The 20,512-nt window shown below is 32.7% G+C and overlaps 1 protein-coding gene across 2 annotated transcripts in view; it reads left to right on the forward strand.

The window, feature by feature from the left end:
• LOC115887727 (hemicentin-1) overlaps positions 1 to 20,512 on the forward strand; it is a 691,696-nt gene that overhangs the window by 574,678 nt on the left and 96,506 nt on the right. For both annotated transcript variants that reach the window (XM_030907200.1, XM_030907201.1), the window contains exon 8: positions 18,357 to 18,518. In XM_030907200.1, coding sequence (XP_030763060.1) covers positions 18,357 to 18,518 — 162 coding nt within the window. The remainder of the gene's footprint in view (positions 1 to 18,356; positions 18,519 to 20,512) is intronic.

A 20,512-nucleotide genomic window follows, 5' to 3' on the forward strand; every position in this document is an offset into this window, starting at 1 on the left:
TGTTCGCTTGTACTTATTCCACGTTTTTAAAAATTCACGATGTACGGACTCACCAGCCTGTTCCGACCATAATCCTAAATCTGATTGAAGGTCATCCAATGAATCAATTAGATGGTAAAGGATACAGTATACTTTTAAACTAATAGAGACATTGGTGTGTCTATAAACCGAACGCAGTAACTGGATATCCAATTTCAAATTGTCAATGTTTTTAACTTGGACAGAAAAACAGTTATTGACAATTCTGTTCATCATATTCATGGCTGATATGAATGGTTGGGCATATATTTTATCAATATTTTCCAAAACTTCCGGGAAGTTAAGTTTATCTGCATTTTGAAGCAGCTTTTGACATGCATTACCTTCAAAAATATCTCCTTGATAGTTTTTAGGCACAACATTTAAATTCTTTGGCCATTTCAGTGCATTATCTCTACTAAGGAGAGGAACCAAACCCTTCCAAAACAGGTGGTTCACAAAACCCTGAAGAAGATGTAGTTCTGGCAAAATGCATTTCTTTAACACGGGCATAGCATCATTTTCATCAAAAAGTGGCGCATGCACAGTGCTAAAGCATTCTTTGGCTCTTTTCGGTTGACTTTCTAATACATTAACGGTATTTTTGGTGGCTCTCTTTCAGATCTCGATGAGTTCTAGCGTCATTATCAGGAAATTTCTCAGCTTAAATCTACTTATATACCTTCTCTAACAACTGCTCTGAAACTGCTTCTGTCTGAGACCTGTTGTGTATGCTGATGCTGCATCAGCATACACACCAATGTCTCTATTAATTTAAAAGTACACTGAATCCTTTACCACCTAATTGATTCAATCAGGTTTAGGATTATGGTCGGAATCGGAACAGGCTGGTGAGTCCGTACATAGTGAATTTTTAAAAACGTGGAATAAGTACCGTATGATCGAATAAAAACCGCGTCAGCGATGGCTATGAAATGAAGATCGCTGTCATTTTATATGTAAAATTATATGGGAAATGTCATCGATCGTCATTTCCAAGCCAACTGGACGCCGTTTTTATTCGATCATACGGTACAAGCTGAACAACATCCATGATAAGCGATATGGGCAGCATTTATTAAAAGCAGTTCTGGATTTTTCCTCCAGCAAGCTATAACTACAAGGGTAAAATTCTGCGGAAATTCGAATTCTTTTCCTTTAGTTAAGATTTCAATATAGTTAGAATTTAATATATTAAGTTATAATATTAAAAACACACTGTTTAATAATAAATACAATATACGAAAATAAAAATAAAATTATATGTTGAAAAAAGTTGTTTAAGAAGCAGCTGCGATTTAAAGAGTGGGTGTTTGTGTGTGACTGAAATCCCCCCAAATGATAACCCACAAGCAGTTTCTTTAGGACATTCTGAAAAACCAATACCTTATTCAATGACGGTGTGTACGGCCTCTTTAAATTTGCGGTTCTTCCAATGGGATTCTTTGTGGACAACCCGGGCTTTCCACCATATTATATTGTGGTGCTTGGACCATACATGATCTGCAATGCCAGAGAGTTCCACCTCATTGCGTTTATTATGTTTGTCAAGTCGTACATATAGAGGACGTTTTGATTTTCCAATATACGACTCACCACACTGGCAAGGGACCTGGTAGATGCACTCTTTTTCTTGGTTTCATGATTCCGTTCATGAAATTGGATCATGAAATTGGTCAAAGAATGCATAGAGAAGCTGAATAAATTAGGCAAAGAAAACAGAGTCCTCCTACTCTGGGTGCCTGCTCACCAAGGAATAAAAAGCAATGAAAAAGCAAATGATCTAGCTAGAAAAGGAGCGAACATTCCACTAACTGGACCAAGAACTTGGAAGATTCCATCCGCAATCTGGAATGGAAATCTTGCAACGGTCTAAGACACTCGAAGAAGTTTCTGAGGGCTTACGATCAAGAAAAATTACAGATCTTCCTGAGTTTAGTAAGAACAATCTTCGGATTGTCACGGGGTTTTTAACAGGACACTGTCTCCTCAATGAACACCTCAGTAGATTGAAACTAAGAAGAAACGGCGAATGCAGATTCTGTAGGGAAAATGGGGAAAAAACCAGTACACCTCATCACTGAGTGCGCCGAGACGACAACCATTCGTGCCATGAACTTTGGTACGACTGATATTGGAGAACTACCCTCTATAAAACCGTCCCAGATACTGGCTTTTGTCAAAGCCCTGGGACTGTATGATGAGTTATAACTCAAGAAAGGGGGACGCAATAAATCTGTAAGGTCGCAATGATCCGCTTATTCTAGGACACTTCTTAGAGTAGTCCCAGACTTAAAAACAGTTTTAATTTTTTTACTGCTTGGCTATTCACCTGATCTTCTTCGCTGTTCCTTTCACATATGGAATCGTCAAGAGAGAGAGAGGGCATCCTCCTCAGGCTGGCGCACCAATGAGTCAGACCTGCAATTGTATATAATATTGTCTAGTGATTTTGCAGAGTAACCATTCTGAAGCAAATCGGTTTTAGTATTACTTAGTTCAGAATCCAAAGATTCTTGGTCAATGCATATAGTGATTGCTCTTTTTTTTATAGATAGGAAACGCCTTTAGGGCCGGAGTGTGGGGATCTCCCTCATACGAGAGGGCCTACCCACTAAAAACTCATATGTGCTCTAAGCTCGCCAATCTCGGTACCGCCGAAGGCATTTCATCAAGATTAGAGACTTATCATTCTTCTATGTTGGTCTTGTCTGTACCCAGATCTTGTCTTTTTCGTCCTTCGCCTTTTTCTACATAATGTTCCTTAACATGCCGCAAATCGCATAGATATTTTCATTCGATGATGTTAGAAGGTTTCCGACGTTTACTCTAGTAATCTTCGTACCACTTACTGTTTCTGCTTTTTCCCGTAAATCTTCGTGCGCGTGACACTCAAATAGTGTGTGGTTAGCCGAGTCTGACACCTCGCAATACCAGCAATAGTGATTGCTGTATGACATAATGTTTTAACTATACCTCTTCTGGTTGCTTCAGAATGGTTCGACTGAGGATTTAAATATTGTCCCGTAGGTGTGGATTTTCTATATACAAAATAAATAAATATACATATAAATGGAAGTCCGAAATTCTTTTAGTTTTAATATTGTCTACCATTTTCGGAGTAACACAGTAATTTTACATTTTGTATGAGATACAAGTATTTTACTCAGAACTATGTTTTCAGTTGCCATCTGTTCACTTCCTGCATTTAATAAGAAATTGTCAGAAAATTAATTACCTACCACGCAGCCCTATTCTGTACGAAATTAATTAGTTCATACTAATTACGAAGTCTCGTCATAATATACAAGTAATAACAATCTGCCAGTTAATTTCGATTAGTTCGACGCCGACTTCGCGAACAGAGAAAATTAAACTCAACGTGTTTCAAACAAAAGTCGAAACATCATTTCACTTTTGACGAGTTTATAACCTCTACGGATGTATATACCTTTCTAAAACAAAATACAATACCATTTTAGTAAAGTGTAAAATTATACTTCGTAAACATGAATTAAACTATTTAATAAACTTTAAAAATTACATAATTTTATTTTCCGTCGTGCTGAATATCAATATATTAAAATTTCTGTATTATTTTAAAAAGGACTTTAATTTATTCGAAATATAAGTTTAAAAATCAAAATAATACTTAAATTTATTGTATAGATACTTTTGCAGTATACGTAAAACATACCTAAACCGTCCCTAGCCGCAACTCTCTAAACCAGGGTCGCGACAATATCATTTCCAGCTTTACAGCACAATTTAAAGAATACATACCAGTTGGTTCACTCTAAGGAAGTCTATTGTTATTTTGACTTCAAAGGTGACCCTTCGAGGTGACAAAAAATTTGTACGTTTACCGGGTGCAGCGGAAGTGCTATTTTATCAGTCAGAACGCTGGCCCTATACGAAAGATCAACTAAAAATACTAAGGAATTTTAATATAGCAAGTAGAAAAATAAAAGTACAGTACTAGTTTTATTGATTAACAGCATATCTGTGGTATCCTATAAATCCTAAGGCACTTTTCCAGGCTCCACACCTACAAGTTATTTTCCTTATCAGACTCTACTTATACATATTAAGGTGAATACATTAATATTAAAATATTAGATATATTATTCTATCCTAATTCTTTGGAATATGGAATTGTCAATAGGGTAATTATTATTAATAATTATTATGGAAACCCCATATATGAAAAATGTAAACTAAATAAATATAATAAGTTAATTTTTTTAATATATATAATAATATTTTGCATATTTTTTAAATTATAGCATGTTTTGCTTTATAGTTGTTTGCATTTTACTTTAATTACCTACCCGGAAAGCCCAAATTTCATCGTAAGGTAATAAAAGTACCTTTGCATACAACTTGTGTTGCCATTGTCAATTTTTTTTGGAATTTTTTCTAAATTTTATGATTATCATGAACAGTAATTATGACTATTATCAATTAATTGTGTAATAAATTTTACTGTTCGATAAAATTTAGTAAAAACTGAAAAAAAAATTGACAATGGCAAGACAAGTTGTATCAAAGTACTTTTTATTACCTTTTGATAAAAAGGTAGATAATTCAAGTTAAATGCAAACAGCAAAACATTCTATAACTTAAGAAATATGCAAATATAATTTATTACAGTATTTACTACTAATTGAAGAGCACACGGGAAAAATAATGAAAGTACCAAAAAGAGGGGGGGCTACACCTTTTGGTACCTAAATAAACGGGAATATCGATAACGGCCACATAGAAACAGGCATTTAAAAATGGGAAAAACGATATAAACTCGGGTATAAAAGTCCATGCGTAATTTGAATAAAAAAAACGGTTTCCTGAACATTTATCCATTTCTGGATACTCATCGTTTTTCCCATGTGCTCGTCAATTGTTATATTTACTGTTACATAACATTTAGTAAAAACTCTAAAAAACTTGTCAATAGCAGAACAAGTTGTATGCACGTATTTTTATTACCTGACGATAAAATTTGGACTTACCAGGTAGGTAGTTAAAGTTAAATACAAACATCTAAAAAGTAAAACATGCTATTTAAAAAAATGCTAATATTTTAAAAAATAATATAATATGCACGTTGCCAAACCGGTAAATACTGCAAAATCCAAAACATAATAGTAAAGTATCTACTACTACTCTAAAATATCTACTAAAATAATAAACTAATTGTTAAAAATAAATATATTGTGCATATTTCGAGTTATATATTTTCTAAATTTATATGTATATTTTTAAAACAATTTATTCATAGTCAGGTTTCCATAATTATAATATACTTAATATATCTAATACTTTAATTATTATATACTTAATATCCTATACTATATAAACACATACCTTCCTTCATCTTTTGGGCACCTAAAAAACGATATATTGTCTGTCATTCTACTTTCACAACCATCCACTGCACAAAGATTTCTAGTAGACATTTTATTCACAATTCGAACAAAACAACTAAAACACTATTTTTGGTTCACCCTATGCGTCGGACCGAAAACAAAACTAAAATAAACTTGGAACGCTGTGTACACGTCGAGCAACGGATGTAGACTGGCCCAAGTCTACAAGACAGGCGGCGAGCGGCGGGAGGAATTTTGAAACAAGAGAGCAAATAAAGTGCACATTACATAATAAAAAAATAAATAGGCGTATACTATGAGAGAATAAATTATAATTTGCAATATTAATGGTACACTTGTTTTAATCAACTAGCGCTATTTAGCTTAGTTATATCGTATATCATATTATTAGCTTAGTTAGCAACTATCTTCTAAAATTATAATTATGTACCTTTAAAAGTTTTCGTTATAACCGAAATACCCTCAGTTATGTCTCCGCTAGTAAAACCGGTGCGTAAAACTATGCTCGCTACCATAGTTGAACTCATCTAAAATGTCTTTTTAGATGGAATAATAAATTATAATACAAGTTAGACCTCCTGATGATATCAAAATATTTACTTTTTTATTTTTATTTATAGAATTTTCACAAATTATACTTCTTAATACTTTTAGAATAATTATATAAAAATTGTTTGTATACTCGCTATTTAAACCCGTGTATTTTTATATGCTGGTTGTTTACTATATTCTTCGATGGTGGCAACACCGGCGGAGAACGCACCAAGCCTATAGTGTAGGCTCCCTTACATATTTAGTTAATTTCCTTGTAATTGGGCCCATTGTTGTCTATTGTTGGCTATGCAAGTCCAAGTTATCAAAATTTTGCAACTTGCCAATAATTTAACCTACTTCGATTTTGGTATGGTTTCTGAGATTATATAATGTTCGCCATAAAATTTGGGATACACTGTATAAAAAAAATTGAAAAAATATCATCAAATTATTCATCATTCAAATTAACAACACATTTATAATCTGGAGAGAATCAATATTATAGAATTTTTTATCCAATAATAATCAATATAATTAGTAAAATATTTGTAAAGTATCCATAAAAATTGGCGCCGGGAGGCACGTATAGCCGCCCATACTAAAATATGTTAATATCTCGAAAACTGCGACTTTGACTGATTTTGATGTTATTATAAACTAGGGTTTTCCCGCGACTACTTTCGCGTTACACCTCGAATAGTTCATGCATTGATTTAAATGATTTACTTTGTATATAGAGCTAGTGAGCCTTACAAATGCCCTATTTAAACTATGTTTTTAAGAGTTTTAGAGCTACTCGTATTTCATATGAAAGTTATCAATTGTCGATTTTCTGAGTATTATACAGGGCAAGTTTTGAATAAGTGCAAATATTTTCAGGGCTGGTAGATCTCGATAAAAAAACATATTTTCTCTTTACCGTTTTTCAAATAACTCTTTTGAATTACTTTAAAAATTTCCAAAAAAAAATATGTTGTGCTTAAATTTTGAGAACCACTGCAGCTTTTCGGGTTTTTCTGTCTTGTAAATTTAATCTACTACCTATCTATGTTGCCATATTATCAAGAAATTATGGTTTTTAACTAAAAACTAAAAAAAATCCAAAAGGTTTTTCAAAAAATTCCAAATTTCCAAAAAAAATTTCGCGAAAAAACTCATAATCGTGTTTCTGGGGTCAAATATACCTACTACCGCGAAGAATAATTGCACTTATTTAAGACTCGCTCGACAAAAAATCGACATTGTTATTTTTGACTTATTACATATTTTTTACTTAAAATTTATAAAAAGCCATCAATATTCCAATTTCAAGAGCATTTTTATTCTCTTTAAATATTATTAAAATTCGAAAATTTAAAAACCGTTTTTTATTTTTTCATCGCCTGTATATGACTTTATGACACACTTTGTATACCATAAATAAAACTTTTGATTAGAGCCGTCTGAAATAAAAAAATCTTAATAATTCTAGAAGTTATCGAAATCAAACTATTTCAAAGAAGTTCAATTTTGGCCACAAAATGTTTTTGAATTCTTGCTTTTTTTAACACTTTTTTTCAATTTTTTCTAACTACTTCCATTGACTGAAACTAATTAGGTATGTATGGTTGGATAGAGGGTGGATGGCGATCTTCCAGGGCGGTTTTTTATTTCTTATTTATATATAGATTATTTTCAAAATCGAACCAAAGTCAATTTCAAAGAAATTTTGCAAAATCTGAAAAAATAAAATCTCTCCAAAATAATAAATAGTGAAATGATTATTTACCCTCTATAGATAGAACCCCTACCTATGGTCCCATATAAACTGTATTACTAAAATAAATAGTTTTGAAATATGAAGTTTTCAAATGAATATTTGAAATTTTCAATTGTCGCTTTACTTATTTTTTTTATTTTTCATCTCTTTTTTTGGTTTATTAAGAGCACTAATACTCTATTTATAGTTATTTTTTATTCCTTGAAGGATAATTTAAGCAGAAATATTTCATTTATATTATTGATGTGTCACTAAATAAACCCTTGTATAAAATTTTATACTGCTAGATGTTATAATAATGCATTTTCGTACAGCAAACTTTCATTCCCTATTCTACTACCTAAGATTATAAATTTCATAAAATCGCTTTATCCAAATAATTAACTCATGTCTTTTAAATGATCCTTTGTGCCAATTTTTATGTGTATAATCCAGAGGTCACCAAGTTTTATATAAATTTTTACTAACTTTACCCATTTGGTTGATGAATTTCAAAAATCTCTTCTAATTCTTTTTGTAGGATTTCATTCTTCTAGACCACATAGTAAGGAATTTTCATACAACAAATTGTTCCGACATAATTTTTAATCATAATTAAGAGGATGAATTTCCTAAAATCGCTTTGTGTAGGTAATTCACTAATGTCGTTTAAACGAACCTTTGTTCTCATATTTAGGTATCTAAAGCTGGCTGTATGAACGGATCCCTAAAATATCTAAAAACTTGATATATAATCTAACTGACAAACCACTGACAATGACAAATAATTTATTTCTGGAGGTATTGTGTGTAGGTGTTTTTCAGGTATGTTTTAATATTTAGTCAATTTACACAAAGAAATAGCCATTCAGCAATTTAAAAATACTTCATAACAAATCTAGACATATATACCTTTCATTTAAAAAAAGAATCATCAAGATTGGTAAAGCAGTTTCGGCGGGATGGATGTAACAAAAAAAAAACATATATAAAAGCTCAAAAGCTCTTTGAGCTTTTATATATGTATGGATTTTGTTGCAAATATTATTCCTAATCTTAATTTGAAAACCGCATTTCGCTAGCTACTGTAAATTTTTAACACCCTCCTATACCCCCTTACCACCCCCCCCACAAAAAAAAACTAATGGCTAGATTCTCGGGTGCCACAGTATGTTTGAGCCAAATTTGGTTAAAATCGGTTCAGCGGTTTTTGAGTTATCGTGTTACAGACGGTAGACAGACAAAGAGACAGACACCACGAAAATATTTTGTATTTAGGTCATTTATGATCCAAATAACTCATTTTGAGTGAAATTAAAAAAACTTTTTTTTGCCGATCCTAATAGCCTACCATACCTATTGGTATGGTCGGCTAAAAAAATAAAAGGAATAATTTAAAAACATTCAAATTTTCATTATAAGAATGACATAATATTTTTAAATTTTCTCTTTAAGCTTTCCACATTTAACATTTATCTTTAATTAATCCATTTTAATTACAATCTCCAGATTCTCATGCTTTAACATTTCTCATTAAATCTGCCTTCCAAAAATAAACCTATTGTCACTTCAAATAATTTCAGGAGCAAAAGAATTACATCTCGTTATTTTATCACATTAAACGGGATTAGACAAAAGGTGTCTTGAAAGGTAAAATGAAAAAATAAACATTAAACGGAATTGTTTTTGTTTTATTTTTATTTTGTAATGTTATCATCAGGTTTCTGCCTATTCTGTCGTTTTTATTTTTCTCGTTCTAAAAACGTCGATTGTTCGTTTTTCTTGTTCATTTGCGTTTGAAAATTATTGTTTTTATATTTGACTGTACTTTTGATCTCCATAAAGAAATACTGTAAAGTAGACTGAAATACAAAAAAAAAGAAAACAATGGAAAGAGGAAATTACGTTAAAAGGCACTCAGAAATCGGAGAACTTAATGGAGATAATGGAAAAAAGTATGTTGAGAATGAGGGTAATAAAAGTAGGTATATGAATGAATTATATCTGGCATGGACGAAGGGATTTTGTCTTATTTAGTTATAAAAACATTCTTAATTTATATCTTGATAGCCACAAAAAAATAATTTAATATACAGGGTGGTCCAAGCTGTATTCCGGAAATTTCGGCAGCATATTCTGCAGATAAAAATAAGTAAAAAAGTTCGTATAAATGTATTTCGTAAAATACTTACTTTCGGAGATACAGGGTGTAACGGTTGGGTGTAACGGTTGGGTGTACAGGTAAGTAACATCAATATTTGGATGAAAATTGGTGTCTGGGAGTTTTTTGATTGAGAAATTTGATTTTTATGTCAATATGACTCCTATTTGTAGGGGGCGCCACCTACATGTGTTTTCTGTCTAATGACTATTTGTCAACATGTTTAATTTATGTCAATGATGACAAATATTGATAATTTCGATTCCAAATATCTCGAGAACCATTACTCGTAGCGATTTTTACCAATATACCTTTTGTACGTAAAAAACATCGTAAATTATATTTTTTTACTTAGTAGTTTTATACAGATACGGACGAGAAATTATTATACTTCAAACCAGTTATAAAATATGTAGGTGGCGCCCTCTATAAGTAGGAGTCATATTGACATCAAAATCAAATTTCTCATGTCAAAAAACTTCCAGATACCAATTTTCATCCAAACATTGATGTTACTTCAAAAATTATTTGGAAAAAATCGAAATAAAAATGAAAATTCTACACCCTGTATCTCTGTAACTAAGCGTTTTAAGACATACAATTATACGAACTTTTTTACTTATGTTTATCTGCAGAATATGCTGCCGGAGTTTCCAGTATACAGTTCGTACCACCCTGTATATCCTTGAATTTAAGATTATTTACGATTATATACGCATTCCATCTTTGGCAGCACAACATATTATCTCTTTTTTCATTCAGGAGTCTCTTTAATTTATTATTTTTTACAATATCCCGGTTCCCCTTTTCTAACCTTTTTTTTATAATCCGAACGTTAATTTATGTACTTTATTTACTATTTTTATCTCTTCTGTGCTAATGGTGGTATAAATATGAATTAAGGCAACATAAGTTTATTTAATCTAATATACAGGGTGTTTCAAGAAACATGCGTCATCTCTCGTAGGAAGATTCCTCTCGTAAAAATAAGACTTATTTTTTATATTAACATGGGTCCGATTGTGCTTTGTTTCGTAGCTACAGGGGGTTAAAGTCATCATCTTTTTTCGATTTATTATAATTTTCTTCCAAGTGCTTTTAGCGATTCGAATGATATTTTGAGGATAGAAGTGCGATATATTTTAATACTAAAAAAGTGTCGATATACAGGGTGTCCCAGGCTGAGCGTGCATTAGAAGTTTCTAGAGAACCACAATATCTAGATCGGAGATTTTTTGCACATCATTGTTTTACAGCGAGATCTATCGATTAAAAATATTTTCAATATGGCGGCACTCCCGGAGATACCGGAAGTTGACAGAAACTTTCTTATTTTAAATAGATGCCCCCATTTTTTATTACATACTTAATTTCTCTGTAAAATTCTATGAATACTGATGTCAAACACTATCTATCTAACATTAACCGTTTTTGAGAAAAAAATTATTTAAAATTTTTGGACGAAAAAATCTACCTGGCAAAAAAATTTGTATAGCCTAAAAGTTAAATTTAGTCATTACCACAACAACTGTGACATAAAGAGAAGACATGTGGCTTTCTATTTCAAAAATTAAATTGTTCAAATGTTATATAATAATGGCGGTAGCTGTCATGGAATTGAGTGATTAAAAAATTATCATAAATCATTTTTTTCAAATGGAAACCCACTTTTTTTATTTCACTAATGAAACGGTTTTTCAATTCGTTACTTTTTAACTATACATGTTCCTATATCTAAAATAAATCGTTTTTAAGTTATTTAAGATTGAGTTTGAAAGCCTATATTTTTCTTTGACATTAAGTGTCAAACGGTCAGACAATTTATTTCCATCTGTCAGAAAACGAATTATTTGAATTTCCTATAGTATAAATACTGCCTGCCCTTAAGCGTTTAAAAAGTGTATTTATAAAAATATATCTCGTATTTTCGCTCTTTAGTGATATCTAATAGTTGATATTATTAATAATATTCCGTATGATCGAAAAAAAAAACAGCGCAAAGTTGGCTCGAAAATTATGCTGCTTTTTGAACAAAGCGTCACTATATGACATGACCAGATCTATTGAGATCTACGTCACTTGACGTTTAAAGTCATAGGCTACTGGTTAAAATCAAGAAAAATATACGCTTTAAAACTAAATCTTAAATAACTCAAAAATGATTTATTTTAGGTATAGGAACATGTATAATTAAAAACTAACGAATTGAAAAGCCTTTTCACTATGAAATAAAAAAAGTGGGTTTCCATTTGAAAAAAATAAATTATGATACTTTTTTAATCGCTCAATTCTATGACAGCGGCGGTCATTATTATATGACATTCGAACAATTTAATTTTTGAAATAGATAGCCACATGTTTTTTCTTTATGGCACAGTGGCTGTGGTATTCACTAAATTTGACGTTTAGGCTATACACATATTTTTGACAGGCAGTTTTTTTTGTTCAAAAATTTTAAATATTTTTTTTCTCAAAAACGGATAATGTTAGATATAGAGTGTTTAATATCAAAATTTATAAAATTTTACATAGAGTTTAAGTACATAATAAAAAATGGGGGCAACCTTTTAAAATAAGAAAGTTGCTGTCAACTTCCGGTATTTGCGGAAGTGCCGCCATATTGAAAATATTTTTAATCGATAGATCTCGTTGTGAAACTATGATGTGCAAAAAATCTCCGAGCTAGATGTTGTAGTTCTCTAGAAACTTCTAATGCACGCTCAGCGTGGGACACCCTGTATATATACCAGGGAGGTGCATATGGATTATCATTGGAATATTTTTCTAAAAAAATATGTAATATAATATATAATATTTTTTTTCTTTTGTTAGTTAAATTGTATAGATTGTTAAGTACTGATTAAAGTTGTCTCTTGATATTTTGTCGGTTTCGGTCTCCTTGATGAGATAAACGCAAATTAATTAATTTGCCTTAATCCAATTTTAATAGCAATCTTTAAACAATTTTAATATCATTATTTTGCCAAAATTTTAAATAAGTACTCATTGATTCATCAAAAAATATATTAAAAAATTCCTATAAACATGGGTGCGGAAATATCGTTTCAAAGTTACAGAACGCTGATACTTTTAAAAAATAGGTCTCTTGTAATACTATTATTTTTTGGGGAAATCTGCTGTAGGTAGTACTGTACACATCAGTGTTTTAAATTTTAATAACATTTAGTAACAAATGAAATAGCCTACACACTTAGAGGAACAATAAGAGGAAAAAAAAACAGTGGCGCACATGTTTTTTTAGAAAAATATTCTAGTGATAGCCCCTATGCACGTCCCTGGTGAATCTGTCAACGCTTTTTTTGCATTAAAATATGTAGCACTCATAGTAACTTTTACCCTCCAAATTTCATTCAAGTCGCTAAAAGCACTTGGAAGAAAATTATAATAAATCGAAAAAAATTACTTTAACCTTCTGTAGCGACGAAACAAATCAGAATGAGACCTATTTTGACATCAAAAATAAATCTTATTTTTACGTGAGGAATCTCCCTACTAAAAATGACACAAATTTTTTGAAACACCCTGTATATAAATAGAGCAAAATTCCTTTTTCTATGCTTTGACGTAATTCATTCATATTCCTTTATTACAAACACTCTATTCCAGCATCTCCAGTAACTTAAGAAAAAATGAATTGAACGAATGAAATCAACGATTGCATAAAACTAGCAATAAAAATTAATATAATGGATACACTTTTACAGTGGAGTACAATGGATACTTTTTTCAGTACAAAAAAATAGAAACAAAATATTAAATGAGTAGCTAGATTAAATATAAATTTAAATAATTATTAGTCACTTTCTTATTTAACAGTAACTTTAATTAATCCATGTAAATTACACTCCAGATTTTCATTTTCCAGCCTTTCGTATTACTTCCCCCTTCTAAAGGTAAACCTATTGTCACTTGGAATAATTTGAAACGTACAGAATTACATCTCGTTATTTTATAAAATTAACGAGATTAGATTAAAGGTGTCTTGACAGGTAAAATGAAAGGATCTCTTCGCACTGCCTTGTTTTTGTTTTCTTTGTTTTTTGTAATGATATCGCCGGGTTTTCTGTTCCTGTCCTTTTTGTTCTTCTAAAAAGGCTCAACCTTCATTTTCCCTGTAATAGTTCATTTACGTTGGAAAATTTTTTGTTTTCATCCAACTGTAGTATTTGTTTCGTAGGATACTGCAGGAAGGAACTAATAGAAAAAAAAACATATATAAAGGAAATATAACGTTAAAAGGATGTCGGAAATTGGAGAACTTAATGGAGACACTGGAAAAAAGTTAAGTGGTCGTATTTAACGATGAGGGTTAATAATATTTTAAGTTAAGATCGATGTTAAACAGTGCCGCGCGAAATCAGTTCCTTGAAAAGTGAAATGGAAGGGAATCACCCCCAAGCAGCATTTGGACGTCGGGACAACGTTGTGTCACGCGACCAAACGTCGGGGCGCAACGTCGGCACAACCTCGTGCCAACCCTAGTCTGCACTAGTTTGGAGAATAATTTTTGGGTCGAAACGACGTTGGATACCGACGTTGGCTAACAGCCTAATTTAGTACAAACTGCAACGTCGTTTAAAATCCTAATTCACAGAAATACAAAACTATAATAATATGGCCTCTAAGTCGCGTTTTATCCTAAATTGGGATAATTATAGTAAAAATATTATTTTTATGATTTAGTTAGAGACATATGCCAGATGGCAGTAAAGGAAAACAAAACAAAAGTATTTAAGTGTGGAGGATGTCTGAAGATCATAATTATTGAAACACTTTAACCGACTCTGTAACTCGTTACCCAAGGCAAAAAAGTTAAACGCAAACAACTTTATTGATAAATGTATTGTTTCTACTTTGAAAAATACTAATGGGCCTTAAAATTAAAGAAGTTTTAAAAAATGTCTTTTTTTTTAGTAAAGTGAGAATAATTTACTCGCAGTCGAAAAAATTGTTTCGGCGTGTTGTTTAGGGTCAAATTTTTCAAGCTAATGTATTCAAAAAGCAGGAATTGCAATTTTAGGAACCGAAACATTTTCTTATTCAACAACATGCCGGCTTTCACTTTGTTGTTTTGGAGATTAAGATGGAGCAGTTCGAGTAGTCGCATACTGGACTAATAAAGTCGCAGTTTAGCCTTAACAGGTAGTATACTAGTCGCAAGATTGCCTAATTTAGTCATCCTAGAGTCTAGCTTGTGCCGCCCTCTATATTCTAAATAAACGAGGGAGTGGATAAAGTATCGGTAATATGTCGATGTATATTTAAATTTAGTTTTATATGTACCTTTCTTATGTCCCATTTTAATTAAGTTTTTTTTTATAAAAACAAAAACAGCACTGAACTGTCTGACTAAACAGAACAATGAAGTGAAAATTTAAGATTTAAGGTTATGGTTCAATACAGTTGCAAAAAGGTAGTGGCTCGAAGTCCTACCAACGTAAGAATAAGGACATCTAAACAACGTTGGAATTAGTAAAACAGACGACGTTTGCCTAACGTTGGAATAGGTCCTGAAAGTGACGTCGGAAAACTCTTTATTGCCCAACATTGTAACTACGTTGTCCGAATCACCTAAAGATCACTTAAGCAAAAAAGGTTACAAGACAACGTTTATTCGACGTCGCAGAAGCTTTTACTTTGTTGTAGTACTAGTTCAACGTCGGCACAACGTTACAACAACCTTTACATTTATTTTAATATCCAAGGTACGGAGCTAACTATTTTTTGTAACTACAACGTTGTGTTTAGTAAACATGTGGTCGCAAGTCGTGAAAATGCTACTTGGGCCTTGAACTACATTCTGTTTGTTTTCCTTTTTTATAAAGTTGCCATCAGGTTTCCTACCACTTTGTCTGTGTTTTTTTGTCCTTCTAAAAAGACCGAACCTTTGTTTCTCGTGTAATAGTTTATTTTTCGAAAATTTTTGTTTTTGTGTTCTATGCGATTGTTGTCTTAGTGAAATACTTTACGCGGAAGCCAAGAAAAAAAAATAAGAACAATGTGGGAGGAAAATGCCAACAGAAAGCGCTCGGAAATTGGAGAACTTAATAGAGACTCTGGGAAAAGTCCGATGGGAGAATTATTAATAAAAGGGTGTCAATAAATCACGCCAAAAAAGTTTTGTTGTATTCAGATTGTTGTCTGCCGTTTTAATTAGGAGGTAAATTGTATCTTCTGTCATTTTCTGATGTCGTCTATCGAAATTTTCCCTAAAAAAATAGTTTATTTACCTTCGAAAATGTTTGTTTTTGTGTTCTACCCAATGGTTGTCTTGGTGAAATACTTTACGCGGAAGCTAACAATAATTTGTTGGTTTTGGGGAAATACTCTCAACAAGAACAGCCAGAGGCTGAGATGGGGACCATAACTGTAGTTGTTAAAACAACGGCAAGAACTCCTCCCACACACAAGGTGAACACCTCCTCCTACTATGGATATTAGTAGTGGATGAACTAGTAGACGAATTATAACTCTAGCGGGAATACACTCCATAGGGTATACAGATGACATAGTCCAACGTTGGCTCCGTATAACCGGTGCAGAACTGCCAGGTAGTGCCATTTACCAAAAAGCAAAATCTGAAAAACTTGAAAAGAATCTATCTAGATGGAAAGGAAATACTAGCACCATCACAGGAAGGCAAATATTTGGGAATAACCCAGGACAGTAAACTTTTCTGGAACAGGCATACTAAGAACCAGCAAAGCCACAAAGGCTCTTATGATACGCAGATGACTGGCGGGAAATAGATGGAGCTGCGCCCCTAACATTTTGCGCTGGATGTATACCATGATAGTAAGACCTCAACGGCCTAAGACACTCGAAAAAGTTTTTGAGAATTTACGACCCAGAAAAATCAAGGATTTTCCTTGATTTAAGTATGAACAATCTTCGGATTGTCACAGTATGAACAATCATCGGATTGTTGGAGTTTTTAACAGGAAAATGTCCTCTCAACGGACACCTCAATAGATTGAAGCTTAGAAACAACGGCGAATGCAGATTCTGTGAGGAAAATGAGGAAACACCTAAACACCTCATTACTGAATGCGGCGAGACGACAACCGTTGGTACCATAAACTTTGGTACTGCTGATGTTAGAGATGGAGACTTGACCTCTGTGAAGCCGTCTCAGACACTGGCTAATTAACTAAATAAGGCTTCACAGACAGCACATTATCGGCAAATGCGACCTGATGCAAGATCCACAATTTTTCCACACTTTTCCACAACTTTGGCCGTTTCTTACCAACTCGCTCTCGTAGTGTAACTCTTTCATCATCGTCATAGCTCTTTCAAATATAATGTTTAGTTTACAGTTTGACCTTCTGGAACCCATTGGATCATCACGATACCGTTGATGTCTAAGAAAACGTTAGCATGGCTTTAAATTATGATTTCGGTAGGAGAAAAATCCACTTTCGTTTCTAACTTCTGGAAAAATACCTACTACTACAGCGACGAAAACGTGTTTAAGTACTGTAATAATACAACACTTCCAACACAACTTTAACCTAACCTAATTAACGTACCTCCTTTAGGACGTTTTCTACGCACACAGTCTCGTTATTTTTTTTATTATACAGAGGTTTAGGAAATCTGCTCCCCGCTTGTTGGTCTAGCGGCGGGATTGTGTCGCGTGTGCTTGTAGCGACCGACTAAAAACCTTTCCTCTGTTTTCCCTCCCAAGTGCGGTTGGAACTGCTCTAAGCATTACTTCAACCTCACAAAATATACTTTATTGACAATATCTGTACTTTTCATATATTCTATCTTTTTCTTCATTATATTTGTCATTAGTCTGCTGACACTTTCCCACTCGTTCTCGTCTCTTAGAGGGATTCTGCTACATTGTCTTTCGTAATTTTATGCCAAATTTCATTGTACGTTTGTATCCTGTAAGCTTCAAACTTTGGACATACAAACAAAATGTGTTCTGGGGTATCCACCTCTTCTGCACCAAACCAACAACATGCATCCTGCGGTATTTTTATTCTTTGCAGGTCAAATACCCTATGACCAGTCACAGCCTGTGTTGTATAAATATTCATATCACTCCATTTTCTTTCGTGCCATTTTCTAATGTCTTTGATAAAAGTCTTAGCGCCCTCCTTTGGTATTCATTCCATCTTGTTTGTCACTGCGCGTAAGTCATCTGCTTAGCTTCCGCAGTATAATCTTTTTCCCTTTGATAAATGAGGTCCCGTTCTTTCACCAACAGTTTTATTGGAGCCATTCCTGCAAGAGCTGTAACTGCTTCTCTTGAAACGGTTCTGTAGGCCGATATGATGCTTATTTTCATTCTACGGTTAGGCCGTTCTAATAAATCCCGATGGGATTTAAACATCAATCCCGATTTTCAAGCTGGTTTGGAAATATATAAACTAACCCGACTTTATTTTATTTATTTAGAACAGTTGCTTAATTTATGTTTATAATATATAGTTTATTATGTTCAAAACATAAAAGAAATTAAATTTTGTCTTTATTTCAGGCAAGTTCAAAGTAGACGACGTTGCGCAGGAACAAGGCGAAGACTGCTATTTAACCACCCTTCACGTCAGAGATACGTCAGCGACAGACTCGCGGACGTATTATCTACTTGTGGAGAACGACAAAGGAAAAGACACACACGCGGTACAATTGCTCGTTAACGGTGAGTGGAAATTAATTAAACATAATATGTTTTCATTATTAAAGTTAATTAGCTGACCAGTCAAACGTCCTGACCACATTTCTGTAATTTTCTTTATACATGGTGTCCCAATATTCCGACATAGAACTACTACGTATTTTTGGAATCAAAATAAGTTCATCGGACACAATTTATCTTTTTACAGGGCATCAAACTTTAAAAATAAACACATTTTTAGGATATTTTAAGAACCGTTATTCCGATTTGAATGAGATTTGGGGCGCCTACCCAAGTAACATGTTTGGAGATTTTTGGTTGCGATGTTTCTAATAATTGTGTCTGTTTCTTGACACAAAATGGAAACAGCCACAAATAGGAAACATTTTCGAAACCTATATATTTTATATGGTTTTATTACATGCGTTTCCAATATGGTGGCACTAGCCGTTTCCTGAAATGTTTCCATACAGAATCAAAACTTTTAGAGCAAGTGTTTCGAAACATTTTCTAAAAAAGAAATAAAATACCAAACTAAAATAGTCTATATCTTTGTGTGGATTTCAAAATGAAAATAACCATCAACAACGTCAACCTCCGCCATAATGTTATTGTCTTAGAATCTTTGTTTTTAGGATTTATCGCACAAAAACGTCTGGCAAAAACAAAATTCATCGCCTGAACGCGTTCCTATGAGTTTAAAAGCTCAACAGCCGATAAAAATATATATTTTTAGTTAAAAATTCTATCACTAGCCAACATGGCGGAATTTTAATTCATTATTTTATAAAATTGACATGGAGTCGGACACAAATCATCTATATCATATTTGTGTCTAAAAAGAGAGAAAATCGTGTTTCGAAAATGAATGGACGATAAATGAAAACTTTGTTTCCAAAATGTTTCGATTTAGCGCTATCTATTTAGAAATTTCAAACTACTCACCTGTCAAGGATGCCAATAAATACTTCTGGTCAAAATAATTAAAAAGTTTTTATTTACTTTTTATAACACAATTAAAACATAAAAAAATGTATTCCATTGTGGAAAAAAGAGAAAAAATGCGTATAATAAATAATTATAAAATCGCATAGTACTATAAGAACTTGAAGAATGCAAAATCCAAACAATAATGTAAGGTTATGTTCTCATATTTATATATCAACAGAATATCAAATAAATTATGGAAACTTTTCAGGCACTAAACGGGTACGTAATCTGTAAATGTGAGCCACATCTGTTTCTTAAAAGTTTCGAAAAATTTGTGACACTAAGATCTTTATTGTTATAGCTTATGTAGCGAAACCAAATTTTGGTAAAATGTTTCGAAACAAAAAGCGATTTATGTTACGAAACATATCTATCAAAAATGCGATGACACTGTTTCGCAATGTTTCTCAGCAGAGATTTTGTTTCTAAAAATGCTACTTGGGATATGTTTTGCTAAGTGCTTTAACATTTGACGTCTTTGAAGTTTTAATTTGGCTTTCGAAAAAAGATTTAAAATTAAAGACGTAAGTCATTAAAATGATTTAAATAAAAAAAAGACTTGAACATAGATGACTATGAACACAGATGACTAGCAATCTCTACTGCACGCGACAGCGTTATTTAGAACCTTCATAAAATTAAAGGAACCTGCCTATATTATTTCTCAAGATTTTCCTATAATGTTCTTCAATAAAATTCCAAATGGCGCCTTACCTATCATATACATATCGATAATCTAATAGATCAACTCGTCCCTATATATTTCGACCAATCAGCGTAATAGAATCTCGTGCATTTGCATCAGGAAGCTGTGGGGGAAATGAAACACCGGGATGGATGCAGCAGGGCGAAATAGAAACTCATAGCCAAGGGCTGTGAGTATAGATGGGGAGGGGGTAGAAGGGGGGTGTTATGACGTTTCGAAATTAAAATACGGCCCTGGCTGATGCAGATTGAAAATTTTCCGTCTGGCTAGACCGGACCCGAAACGTTTTAATTTTAATTTTCAGCCTACGATGGAGGAGGGT

This window comes from Sitophilus oryzae, unplaced genomic scaffold, assembly GCF_002938485.1.
Source record: "Sitophilus oryzae breed Bouriz unplaced genomic scaffold, Soryzae_2.0 scaffold_614_pilon_pilon, whole genome shotgun sequence".
NCBI lineage: Eukaryota > Metazoa > Arthropoda > Insecta > Coleoptera > Curculionidae > Sitophilus > Sitophilus oryzae.